The sequence below is a fragment of the Lycorma delicatula genome, chromosome 1, assembly GCF_047948215.1.
Source record: "Lycorma delicatula isolate Av1 chromosome 1, ASM4794821v1, whole genome shotgun sequence".
Taxonomy (NCBI): Eukaryota; Metazoa; Arthropoda; class Insecta; order Hemiptera; family Fulgoridae; genus Lycorma; species Lycorma delicatula.
Window position 1 is genome coordinate 244696536 of NC_134455.1, and position 12921 is coordinate 244709456.

The following is a 12921-nucleotide window of genomic DNA, read 5'->3' on the forward strand; positions in this document are numbered from 1 at the left end:
AACAGACTGTTCAACCTTTGTTCTTTGATTCTGCAGCAGGTATTCTTTGGTCTCCCATTGTAATCGTTTTGGTAATCAGTGCCTTCACTGAAGTCATGATGTCAATCTCTGTCTCTTCGTTGCAGTCAGCTTACATTCTTCGAAGGTGAGACATGGTGAGCCAGTGCTCTGGTTGCCTCCAGGCGCAGAGCCTGAGTAAGGGCGTTATTGACTGACTTGCTGACTCAAGAAGAAATTGCTTATTTGTTCTGGCGTCCTGTAGTCTGTATATGAAAGTATGTACTGCCTTCTCCTGGATGTATTCAGCCCAACTAAAGTCCATTGACCTAGCTGCTCGATAACGATGGTGAATTTCTGCAGCATCTTGTTGGTCTTCTGGACCCATTCTCACAGTTCACACCTATAGATAGCTGCCAAATTGTGATGTTTGAATTGACCCTCTAGTTGGCGATGACATCATCGTAGCCAGCAGTAGATGGTACACTCTAAAAGACTTCTGCTGCTTGGTCCAGAAGTGTGGTGATCAGGAATGTGTTCTTCTCTGGTGCTGCTCAACCGTTATGACTGGATGCCCCTTCAAACTGCCGCTTGAAGACAGCCCACAATGTATTTCAGTCAAACTTGAGTGGCTCCACTACCATAGGACATCCCATCAATGCACATAATCCTTGGTCCTGTGAACTGCTAATACAAAATTCCCTGACACTACAGGCTACTTCTGTTGCCTGTTCAATGTCCTTTTAGCTAACCTCATACTTTATTGACATTAGTCTCTAAATTACTATTAATTAGTTGTAATTACTATTAATTAACTAACCTATCCTCTAATTTATTAGTTGAAATAAAGTCGTCCTTAAAACCATCTAAATCATATCTTATATTTTCTACTCATCTCTAAGTTCTGTACTAAGGGGCTACCTAATTTTTTCTCAATTTGAGATATATGATTGTCCATTTTCTCATTCATCTTATTTACATTTTCATCCATATTTTCTTTTAGTTTATTGACATTTTCCTCCATATTTGTTTTGCATTTTACTCATACTTTCATTCATGTTTTCTTACAAATTGTCTTACATTCTATTCATACTCTCCTTCATTTTACTCATATTTTCATCCAGTTTATTCTCATTTTGATTCATGTTGTCTTTCATACTTTCATTCAGCTGTGTTAATGCAATTGGTAGCAGCCATTTTACTACTATTAGTAAATATGCAATTATACAGTCAAAAAAAGAACTTTATTAGTAACCTAAAAGCTAACTAGTACTGCAATTAGAAATTTAACAATAATTAAATTTTAAAATAATTAACACAAGAATAAATCAAACAGTTACAACTTTCAACAACTAATCAAAATAAATCTAAAAAAGTAACAACAAATATAAACCTTAAAGAAATATAATCTACCAATGACACTCTATGTTTTAAATATACCACTTTTGACAGCAGTGTCATGTGTTCGCGGTTCGACCAGAATATTGACAGACTAACAAACTAAAAATTTCTTATAAATACAATTTATTACTCTAACAACTTGTAAAATAATTTAAATATTAATAATAATGATAATAGTAAATAGATATAACATACAAAATAGTAATTCAAATAAAAAGGACAAGATTTGCTTAATGAAAGTTAAATTATAAAAAACCAGAATACAGTCCAATTTACTAAAAAAATTATAATGATTGATAGAAACTAATATTGCATTAACAAGATAGCAATAGAACAGTTTAAATTTTATACAATTAACTTTCTTGTAGGGATTTCTTACGGTTTTGATATGAAAAGTTGAATAAAACAGATTCTAGAACTGTGTATCTTGTAGATTTCATTATATCCCGTGTAAACAGAAAAATTTGGTGACAGAAACACTTTCTTTTAGGTTTGAAATTTAATAACTTTATTAAATTGATGAAAAAAATTAAAAAATTAAAAACAGCTGTTTTAGTACAATAAATTTAGATGTTTGAAAAATTAAAATACCTTTAATTTAGTTGAGCAAAAAATACTCGCTGTAGATTATACTGTATTAATTCACAATGAATGTTTGAAAATTCCACCATTGACATCAATGCACTTTTCAACTCATTTCCTTACATTTTCTGTTGCCAAGCTAAAAATATCTTTGCATTCCTTGATGAGGACAGCAGCATTGAGAATGCGAACAATCAATTCATTATTTGTGTCTAACTTTTGTTTGGGTACCACACATTTCATCCATTGTCATAAATAGTAATCTAAGGGAATAATGTCTAGTGATCTAGGTGGACAATTTACCAGCCCTCTATGTCCAATCCATTTACCAGTACATTTTTCATCTAAGAAATTATCTTACTTCATGCGTGAAATGCGTTGGTGCTCCATCAAGTTGATAGTACATTTTAATTGTTTTCACTCATGAGAAATTTTCAACTACTGTAAGAATTTCTTTGTTTAAAAACAACAGATAATTTTTCCTCGTGACATGTTGAAAAAAAGTATGAAAGAGTCTGTTAATTGATTGTTGAACATGCCACACCAAACGTTCACTGAGAGTCACTGCTAGAAATTTGATTCAACTACAGCATTTGGGTTTTCATCAGACCACTGATGTAAAATCTGTGTGTTGTTTATGCCATTATGGGTAAAAGTAAGCTTTGTCTAAAAATAGTTGGAATGAAATTAAGTGGTAATTAATGTTAACCCATTGACAAAACTGCAGTCATCTGGCATGGTTACTAAGCTGGAGATGTTGAACTTTCTGAACATGACAAGGATGCAATCTGTGAGTGTTTAATGTCTACCATACTGTACTTTGAGGAATGTTGAGTCAAGTAGAAATTCTTTACGTGCTCATTGTAGGACTAAGCTGTAACACTCAAAGAGTGTTTACTCTTTCACAACCATGTACTAGTTGATGTTCCAATGAAATATGAATGCCAGGAAGTGTGCCATTCTCACAAAGGTTATAAAAGTGTTACAAAATACATACAGTTTGGAACTATCAGTCCAGGATAACAATGTTGGTATACTTCCATCACAGCTGTAACATTTCTGTTGCAAAAGCCATACACAAAAATTATATCAACATATTCAGCATGAGTAAAGAACGCATTTTTCAACAAAAAAAAATTCAAGAATTTCACTTTTTTAAATTCAGATTCAATTGGAAAAATGTCAGTATGTTTAAAATACAACAAATACAAAATACTACACACATGTCTCTCAAAAATAATTAAACAATCAAAATTGTGTCAAAAACAAATAAACTGCCTAGCATTTATTATTAACACAACCACAATTCTGTGACAACAATGAGTAGTATCAAATTAATTTTGGAGCATAAAGTTAGTGTTACCAACCTAATTTTTAAAATTACATATTTATTAGTCATATAACAAAATTATTGTATTTCAAACCTAAAAATGTGTTTTTGTCGCTAAATTTGTCTATTTTACATTGGATATCATGAAAACTACAAGATATACAGTTCTGGAATCTGTTTTATGCGATTTTTCAGGTCAAGTAACATAAGAAACCACTCATGTTATTTCACCCTCTAGAATCAGTTTTCCAATTATTTTCCTTTCCTCCTGAATCCCTCTGTATAATATAAGAGTTTATAAAGTACAATTTGGAGAACAAAATTAAAAAAAAAAAAAAAAAAATTAATTCTATTAAACATAGAATTTTAAAAGTGTTTTCAGGAACGAATATAAATACAGTAAACCAAAATTATGTTAGTGTTATAATTGCACTGATCACATTAGGAAAAGTAAACACACGTATATTGAAAACATGCAGATATTAGAAATCAGTAGCATTAAATTTAAATCCTTATTCTTGAGAATGTACATAATGCTTTGAAGTGTCTTAAAAAAACATTTAATTTATCATCATTATTAAATATTGTGCTATATATCTATAATTTTATATATATATGTATGTGTGTGTGTGTGTGTGTGTGTGTGTGTGTGTGTGTGTGTGTGTGTGTGTGTGTGTGTGTGTGTGTGTATGTGTGTGTGTGTGTGTGTGCGCACATGCACATGTGTGAGCAAATTATCTCAGTTTTTGTAAAAAGTTTTTGAATAAGTTAGATTTTGTTGAGGAAAAGAGTAATATAATTAAAAATATAATTTCCTACCAGTTAAATGAAAATCCAATTGTCAAATTAAATTATTAAAACATTAGAAATATATAATAATAGCTAAATTAGGTTGCCTTTTTGTTTTTTTTTTCATATTTGTTATGAAAAATAACATGAATGTTGTGAAAAATAAAATGAATGAAACTGTAGAAATAACTAATATATTTAATAAGTAGCCAGATTCTCATTTAGTTGATGGTATATTTTCTAGGACTTGCTTGATCTGTCATACATGCTTGCTAGAGCAAGTTCTTTCTTGAGAAGAGGACTGTGTAACATCAGTTTTTAAACAATTAGTATTTCTTTCCAATTAGTATTTAGGAGTTTCTCTATTTATTACTTCTTACTTCCATTCCTCCTTCTTACTTCCATTTTCTTCTTTATTTGTTACTTATAATTTTTTTCATTTCTTTTTGTTATAGGCATGTGCATGACAGAGTTTGGAGAAAAAGAGATATGGCAAAATGTTTCAATCAACAAGAAGTGAATCGCCGTAGAGACCGTCAGACTGGATTAAAAGATGTCATGTATCAAGTACAGTCACAGCATACTGTTATAATTGATAATGCTTCTGTGAATGTCATTAATGTCGCTTTAAAGTGCAATAGAACATTGACTCCTTGGTGTCTTTGCAGTGAAGAAAACAAATCGAGCACTGCTAATTTTGGAAAAGTAAATAGAAACCAAAATGTCAAAAATAAAAATAATGCTGTAAGATGACAAAAGACTAAACTTTAGTATTGTTTGCTACTTACTGTATCATATGGTTTATCTTCAGTTTCGTGCCATATTATATTTTTTTGTTCGTTAGATATTCTCAGAATTTATGATTACCTGTAATAAGCAAAAACTGCTTTATTTATTTTGCAGTTCTATATATTCTACTTTGTAGTTATATTCCTATATTTATTAATTGTGGGTAAGATTATCTTATTCATTTTTTATGTATATTTAAAGTTCTCTTTACACAACAAAGTACATTTCCAGAAAACTTTACAGGAAAACACCAAATTTTTCACCCATGAATGAATGATTATCTGTGATATCAAGAATTAGTTCACTGCAGAAAGTTTATAAAGTGTTAAAGGAAACTAACTAGAAGTATTTTAATTTATTATTGTGGTACAATGAAGATAAATTAAATTAATTAGATAAATCAGTTGACAGTACTGTATTTTTTTTTTTTTTTAGTTTTATGATGTATATAAACATAATAATTACACTTCATTACCAAATCTGAGTTAAATTTTTGTGAGACATTAAATCACATTGTGTAGCTAGACAATGAAATGAATGTTAAAAAAAGAAAGTGTTTTGTTATATATCAAGTGACTGAATACTGCATACTGTTTATTCACAATTAATAAATAAATTCAATTTGGGAAGAATGAATACTCCCAAGTACTGTTTCTGATTCTACTAGGTAAACACATTAAAGTAGTAAAAATTACTACCTGTTTAATTAGTATTGGTTTATTCTATACATTTGCATATAGTGTTTGCTTAATTCTGTATATGTAAAAATTGAGGTGTGTCATTAAAAAAAATAGAAAAATTAAATTGTCTTTATAATTTGGTTTAATTATTTAAAAAAAAAAAAATATATATATATATATATATATATATAGGTTCACAAGAAGTTAATTTTATAATTCAGTATTTTAGTGAAATAAGCTATTATATGGTTGGGTTGTCAGAGATAATAATTTTTGTCATGACAAACATTTTTTTGTATTCTCAGAAATCCATATCACTACAGGTTGTCATCTCAGGGAGGTTGTGGGGATGAAATATTTTACTGACTTCTTATAGTTTATTAGTTAACTCAAGAAACAGTGTGTTAACATGCTTTGTTTTAATTTGTTTATGGACTGCTATTTTCTTTGTTGATAGATTTTCTTGTGTAAAGAAATGTTACGAAGAAAACAATATAAAAAATTATATCAGTTAAATGTTTACCTTTGTACAACATTTTATTATTGAATGTAAGTAAATCATTATCAAAATAATGAATTGTGACAGTTTGTTCTGAAATATACTTTGGATAATAATTTTAAAAAACTTGTAAAAGACTTATTTTGTACTTTTAGTTTTATTATTAATACTTCCTCTTAAGCTCAGAAACAAATGACTTGAGTTTTTTTTTAATACTTTTAATCCATTAAAGTTTTATATATATATATATATATATATATATATATATACTAGAGCTGGTTTTTTTTTCAACCTCCGATGGGCTGTAAAAAAAGACACATTAACATAGCAAATGATTTTATTACTAAAAGATGAGTAGTATCTAACTTACTTTTCTACATAATCACCAAAATGATTGAATCATTTACTGTATCGTGACACCAGCTTTCCGATGCCCTCTTCAAAGAAGTTTGTCGCCAGTGAGATAAGGTATATGTTGACAGCCGCTTGAAGTTCTTCGTTGGTGGCAAAGTGTTGTCCATCCAACCATGCCTTCAATTCTCGAAAGAGATGAAAATCACTAGGTGCTAGGTCTGGACTGTATGGTAGTATGGTAAAATTGTATAAAGTGATAAAAATTTTAAATTAAGTTGTGTTTGTAAGCCATGCATAAAAAAAAAAACCGTGTGGCAGGAAAGTCCTACAATTGTGTTGTCAGTTTTTTACTTCAACTGGCAGACAACCGGTTTGGTTATGCCCATAAAATTTTATTTATTTAATAATGTTATATTTGTATTGATGATACAACAGATAAAATATTATAATTACTATTTTGTATTATTTTGATATTTGATTACAATAATTCACTTTTTGATTACCAAAATATTTTACCTAGTATCATTATCTTAAAGTCCATCAGTATTTATTTATTTTATCAGCATTTATAATTTATGTATAAGTTCAGCAGAAATTTCAGTTTTGGATCATAACAGCTGACTATTATTTGTCTAAGAAAATATCTGGCCCAATTGAAACTCTATTGTGAGAATTGATGTAAAAAAATTCAGATTCAGTAGGATTTGGTTATTTATTTCAGGAAAAAGCAAAATTAGTGTAAGAAAAAATTTAAAAGGCTATGTTTTGTTCAGTCTATAAATCTATATTTTCACTTAGCTCTTTGAGTGACCTCTTTGCCTCTCAGGGATTAAATTTGCTTTCTAGTTTTACTTTAAGTCTCATTTAAAGTTTTTTATCATGACACATTCAGTTAAACATGAATTATTTTTCTCTGAGTTAATTTAGCTGAAGAACAAGTTACGGGTATAAGAATTTTCAAAAAAAAAATCAAAATTGTAGTGTTCTTATCTTTTGGTCAGGTGATTTTAGAGTAATTAACTCAGCGTCAAATAATGGGCAGGCAGGAGTAGGTTTCGTGATGAACAAGAAGATAGGGAGGAGAGTGGAGTATTTCAAGACGCATAGCGATAGAATAATTGTAATAAGGATAAAATCAAAACCTAAACCGACAACGATTGTTAACATCTATATGCCTACAAGCGCCCATGATGATGATGAGGTAGAGTGTGTATACGAAGAGATTGATGAAGCAATTAAACACGTAAAAGGAGATGAAAATTTAATAATAGTTGGAGATTGGAATGCAAGCATTGGAAAAGGCAAGGAAGGAAATATAGTGGGTGAATACGGGCTGGGTAAAAGGAATGAAAGAGGGAACCGACTTATAGAGTTTTGCACGAAGTATAATTTAGTAATTGCCAACACCCAATTTAAAAATCATAATAGAAGAATATACACTTGGAAAAAGCCAGGCGATATTGCAAGATATCAGATAGATTATATCATGGTTAAGCAAAGATTTAGAAATCAACTCGTTGACTGCAAAACTTACCCTAGAGCAGACATTGATAGCGACCATAATTTGGTGATAATGAAATGTAGATTGGGGTTTAAAAACCTGAAGAAAAGGTGTCAGATGAATCGGTGGAATTTAGAGAAGCTTGAGGAAGAGGAGGTAAAGAAGATTTTTGAGGAGGACATCGCAAGAGGTCTGAGTAAAAAAGATAAGGTAGAAAATGTAGAAGAAGAATGGGAGAATGTTAAAAAGGAAATTCTTAAATCAGCAGAAGCAAACTTAGGCGGAATAAAGAGAACTGGTAGAAAACCTTGGGCTTCAGATGATATATTGCAGCTGATGGATGAACGTAGAAAATATAAGAATGATAGAGATGAAGAAAGTAAAAGGAACTATCGGCAATTAAGAAATGCTATAAACAGGAAGTGCAAACTGGCGAAAGAAGAGTGGATTAAAGAAAAGTGTTCAGAAGTGGAAAGAGAAATGAACATTGGTAAAATAGACGGAGCATACAGGAAAGTTAAGGAAAATTTTGGGGTACATAAATTAAAATGTAATAATGTGTTAAACAAAGATGGTACACCAATATATAATATGAAAGGTAAAGTCGATAGATGGGTGGAATATATTGAAGAGTTATATGGAAGAAATGAATTAGAAAATGGTGTTATAGAGGAAGAAGAGGAAGTTGAGGAGGATGAAATGGGAGAAACAATACTGAAATCTGAATTTAAGAGAGCATTAAAAGATTTAAATGGCAGAAAGGCTCCTGGAATATACAGAATACCTGTAGAATTACTGCGCAGTGCAGGTGAGGAGGCGATTGATAGATTATACAAACTGCTGTGTAATATTTATGAAAAAGGGAAATTTCCGTCAGACTTCAAAAAAAGTGTTATAGTAATGATACCAAAGAAAGCAGGGGCAGATAAATGTGAAGAATACAGAACAATTAGTTTAACTAGTCATGCATCAAAAATCTTAACTAGAATTCTATACAGAAGAATTGAGAGGAGAGTGGAGGAAGTGTTAGGAGAAGACCAATTTGGTTTCAGGAAAAGTATAGGGACAAGGGAAGCAATTTTAGGCCTCAGATTAATAGTAGAAGGAAGATTAAAGAAAAACAAACCAACATACTTGGCGTTTATAGACCAAAAAAAGGCATTCGATAACGTAGACTGGAATAAAATGTTCAGCATTTAAAAAAAATTAGGGTTCAAATACAGAGATAGAAGAACAATTGCTAACATGTACAGGAACCAAACAGCAACAGTAACAATTGAAGAACATAAGAAAGAAGCCGTAATAAGAAAGGGAATCCGACAAGGATGTTCCCTATCCCCGTTACTTTTTAATCTTTACATGGAACTAGCAGTTAATGATGTTAAAGAACAATTTAGATTCGGAGTAACAGTACAAGGTGAAAAGATAAAGATGCTACGATTTGCTGATGATATAGTAATTCTAGCCGAGAGTAAAAAGGATTTAGAAGAAACAATGAACGGCATAGATGAAGTCCTACGCAAGAACTATCGCATGAAAATAAACAAGAACAAAATAAAAGTAATGAAATGTAGTAGAAATAACAAAGATGGACCACTGAATGTGAAAATAGTAGGAGAAAAGATTATGGAGATAGAAGAATTTTGTTATTTGGGAAGTAGAATTACTAAAGATGGACGAAGCAGGAGCGATATAAAATGCCGAATAGCACAAGCGAAACGAGCCTTCAGTAAGAAATATAATTTGTTTACATCAAAAATTAATTTAAATGTCAGGAAAAGATTTTTGAAAGTGTATGTTTGGAGTGTCGCTTTATATGGAAGTGAAACTTAGACAATCGGAGTATCTGAGAAGAAAAGATTAGAAGCTTTTGAAATGTGGTGCTATAGGAGAATGTTAAAAATCAGATGGGTGGATAAAGTGACAAATGAAGAGGTATTGCGGCAAATAGATGAAGAAAGAAGCATTTGGAAAAGTATAGTTAAAAGAAGAGACAGACTTATAGGCCACATACTAAGGCATCCTGGAATAGTCGCTTTAATATTGGAAGGACAGGTAGAAGGGAAAAATTGTGTAGGCAGGGCACTTTTGGAATATGTAAAACAAATTGTTAGCGATGTAGGATGTAGAGGGTATACTGAAATGAAACGACTAGCACTAGATAGGGAATCTTGGAGAGCTGCATCAAACCAGTCAAATGACTGAAGACAAAAAAAAAGTGTTCTTATGATCTAGAATAAATACAAGTCCTTAAAAAATATTAAGATTCTCTTGATGGTTGGAAGGGAGAAAACCATGATAGCCTTTCTTGTACTATCACCAAAACTTATAACATTAACAAAATTACAAACCTGTTTTAATTATGTTTGCACATGGTATAAAGGAAACAGGAGCAGATAAATTTGAATAATATAGAACAATTAACTTAACTACACGTACATCAAAAATCTTAACTAGAATTCTGTACAGAAGAACTGAGAGGAGAGTGGAAGAAGTGTTAGGAGAAGACCAATTTGGTTTCAGGAAAAGTATAGGGACAAGGAAAGTAATTTTAGTGCTCAGATTAATAGTAGAAATAAGATTAAAGAAAAACAAACCAACCTACATAGTATTTATACATTTCGAAAAGGCATTTGATAACATAGACTGGAATAAAATGTTCAGCATTTTAAAAAATTTAGGGTTCAAGTATAGAGATAGAAGAGCAATTGCTAACATTTACAGAAACCAAACTGCAACATTAATAATCAAAAAACATAAGAAAGAAGCCGTAATAAGAAAGGGAGTCCAACAAGGATGTTCCCTATCCCTGTTACTTTTTAATCTTTACATAGAACTAGCAGTTAATGATGTTAAAAAACAATTTAAATCTGGGGTAAGAGTGAAAGGTGAAACGATAAAGATACTATGATTTGTTGATGATATAGTAATTTTAGCTGAGAGTAAAAAAAAAGATTTAGAAGAAACAATAAATGGCATGGATGAAGTCCTACATAAAAACTACCTCATGAAAATAAACAAGAACAAAACAAAAGTAATGAAATGTAGTAGAAATAATGTAGATGAACCACTGAATATAAAAATAGGAAGAGAAAAGATTGTGGAGGTAGAAGAATTCTGTGAAGTAGAATTACTAAACATGGACGAAGCAGAAGCGATATAAAATGCTGAATAGCACAAGCTAAACGAGCTTTCAGTCATAAATAAAATTTGCTTACATCAAAAATTAATTTAAAAGCTTATATGGAGCGTAGCTTTATATGGAAGTGAAACTTGGAATATTGGAGTACACGAGAAGAAAAGATTAGAAGCCTTTGAAATGTGGTGCTGTAGAAGAATGTTAAAAATCAGGTTGGTGGATAAAGTGACAGATGAGTAGGTGTTGCGGCAAATTGTTGAAGAAAAGCATTTGGAAAAATGTAGTTAAAAGAAGGGACAGACTTATAGGCCACATATTAAGGCATCTTAAAATAGTTGCTTAAATGTTGGAGAGACAGGCAGACGGGAAAAATTGTGCATTCAGGCAATGTTTGGAATATGTAAAACAAATTATTAGGAATGTAGGATTTAGGGGGTATATCGAAATGGAACAACTGGCACTAGATAGGGAATCTTGGAGAGCTGCATCAAACCAGTCAAATGACTGGACAAAAAAAATCCATGGTATAATTATGAAAATATTTATAAAATTTAAGAACCAATGACTCTAAGAATTTCATCTACAGCTTTCTATAAATAATTGTATACAATGTGTAACATGCAATTTCAACCACAATTCTCTCAATCTCTTCCTTTCACCTTTCTTTTAATTGACTGTTTGATTCATCCCTTTATTTGACATCTGCAAAGTTTGGTATTAAATTGTGTATGGTCTTCACAAAACCCAGTCAGTTTATTAGAAGTATCAAATTTGTAATAACTGAAATAAGATAACTAGTTAGCATTCTGGATGTTTTTCCAGTAATTAACTGCCAATAATGTTCTATTTCTGTACTTTTTCTGTTTTATGAATAAGAGCACAGTGTACTGTTAAATTTATTATATAAATTACTACCATCTTCAATTAAGGAAGCATTGCAATGGGATACAGACTTTATTCTACATTTAATTTCAATAACTTTAATATAATCAGAATGAGATTTTTAATCCTACAATGGTTGAGACAAGGACAAACTTGTTTTTTAAATTGCTATGTTTGACACTTTTGTATTTTAGAATTAGAATTTCTTTTATTTTTTAGCACTGAAATTGGTAACCTGATGCATCTTGTTCAAATTTATCAGAATATTTTCAAGGGAGGAACCTAAAGGATTCAATAAAGGGGAATATTCTCAAAGACAGAAATAGTATGTGTTTGTCAGATTAAAAGTACTCCCTCATGATATCCATTGATGAAACTTCATAAGAATTTACAAGTTTACTTTCTTTACCAACTGAATTTATATGTAATCTTCAATGCATGTTTGACAATAAGAGATAGCCAATGAAATATTTTGTCAATATATTCCTGGTGAGATTTTTTACTTTCTTATGGGTTGCTTCCAAAATTAAGTCTTGAACATGCAAAGGATGAAGTTGCATAACAATCTGAGTCAGGTATAATTTTGAATTTTGCTGCAACATGTGCGATTGGTTGTCAGTAATAAAATCCTGAGCAAGTCTCTGCTACATGAGGTGCAGACCCCCACAAATCACTGAATAGTCACTTGAAAACTGATTACAGATATGCCAAGCTCTGCAGGGCAAAGCACCCTTTTAACATCTTTGCCTCTGATTTATTGACAGTGAAGCTGTCACTGCCAAGGATTTCCTTTGCTGAGTGTGGAATCGGAACCAATTGCAAACAAAGTTGAATTCAAGCAAGTCAGCTTCAATTGGGAATGGTTTAAGTTCCTATAGCTGCTGGTTGCGAGTCAGTTACCTTAAAGAGATGAGCAGTAATTACTATCAAGAAACATCTCCACCAAGTAATATCTCCAAAGCTCTTCAGTTGTAAGCG

At 31.1% G+C, this 12921-nt stretch overlaps 1 protein-coding gene across 2 annotated transcripts in view; it reads left to right on the forward strand.

The window, feature by feature from the left end:
- beta4GalT7 (beta-1,4-galactosyltransferase 7) overlaps positions 1-6180 on the forward strand; it is a 47827-nt gene extending 41647 nt beyond the window's left edge. For both annotated transcript variants that reach the window (XM_075375027.1, XM_075375034.1), the window contains one exon: positions 4555-6180. In XM_075375027.1, coding sequence (XP_075231142.1) covers positions 4555-4852 — 298 coding nt within the window. In that variant the 3' untranslated portion in view covers positions 4853-6180. The remainder of the gene's footprint in view (positions 1-4554) is intronic.
- The last annotated feature ends 6741 nt before the right edge of the window (positions 6181-12921 follow it).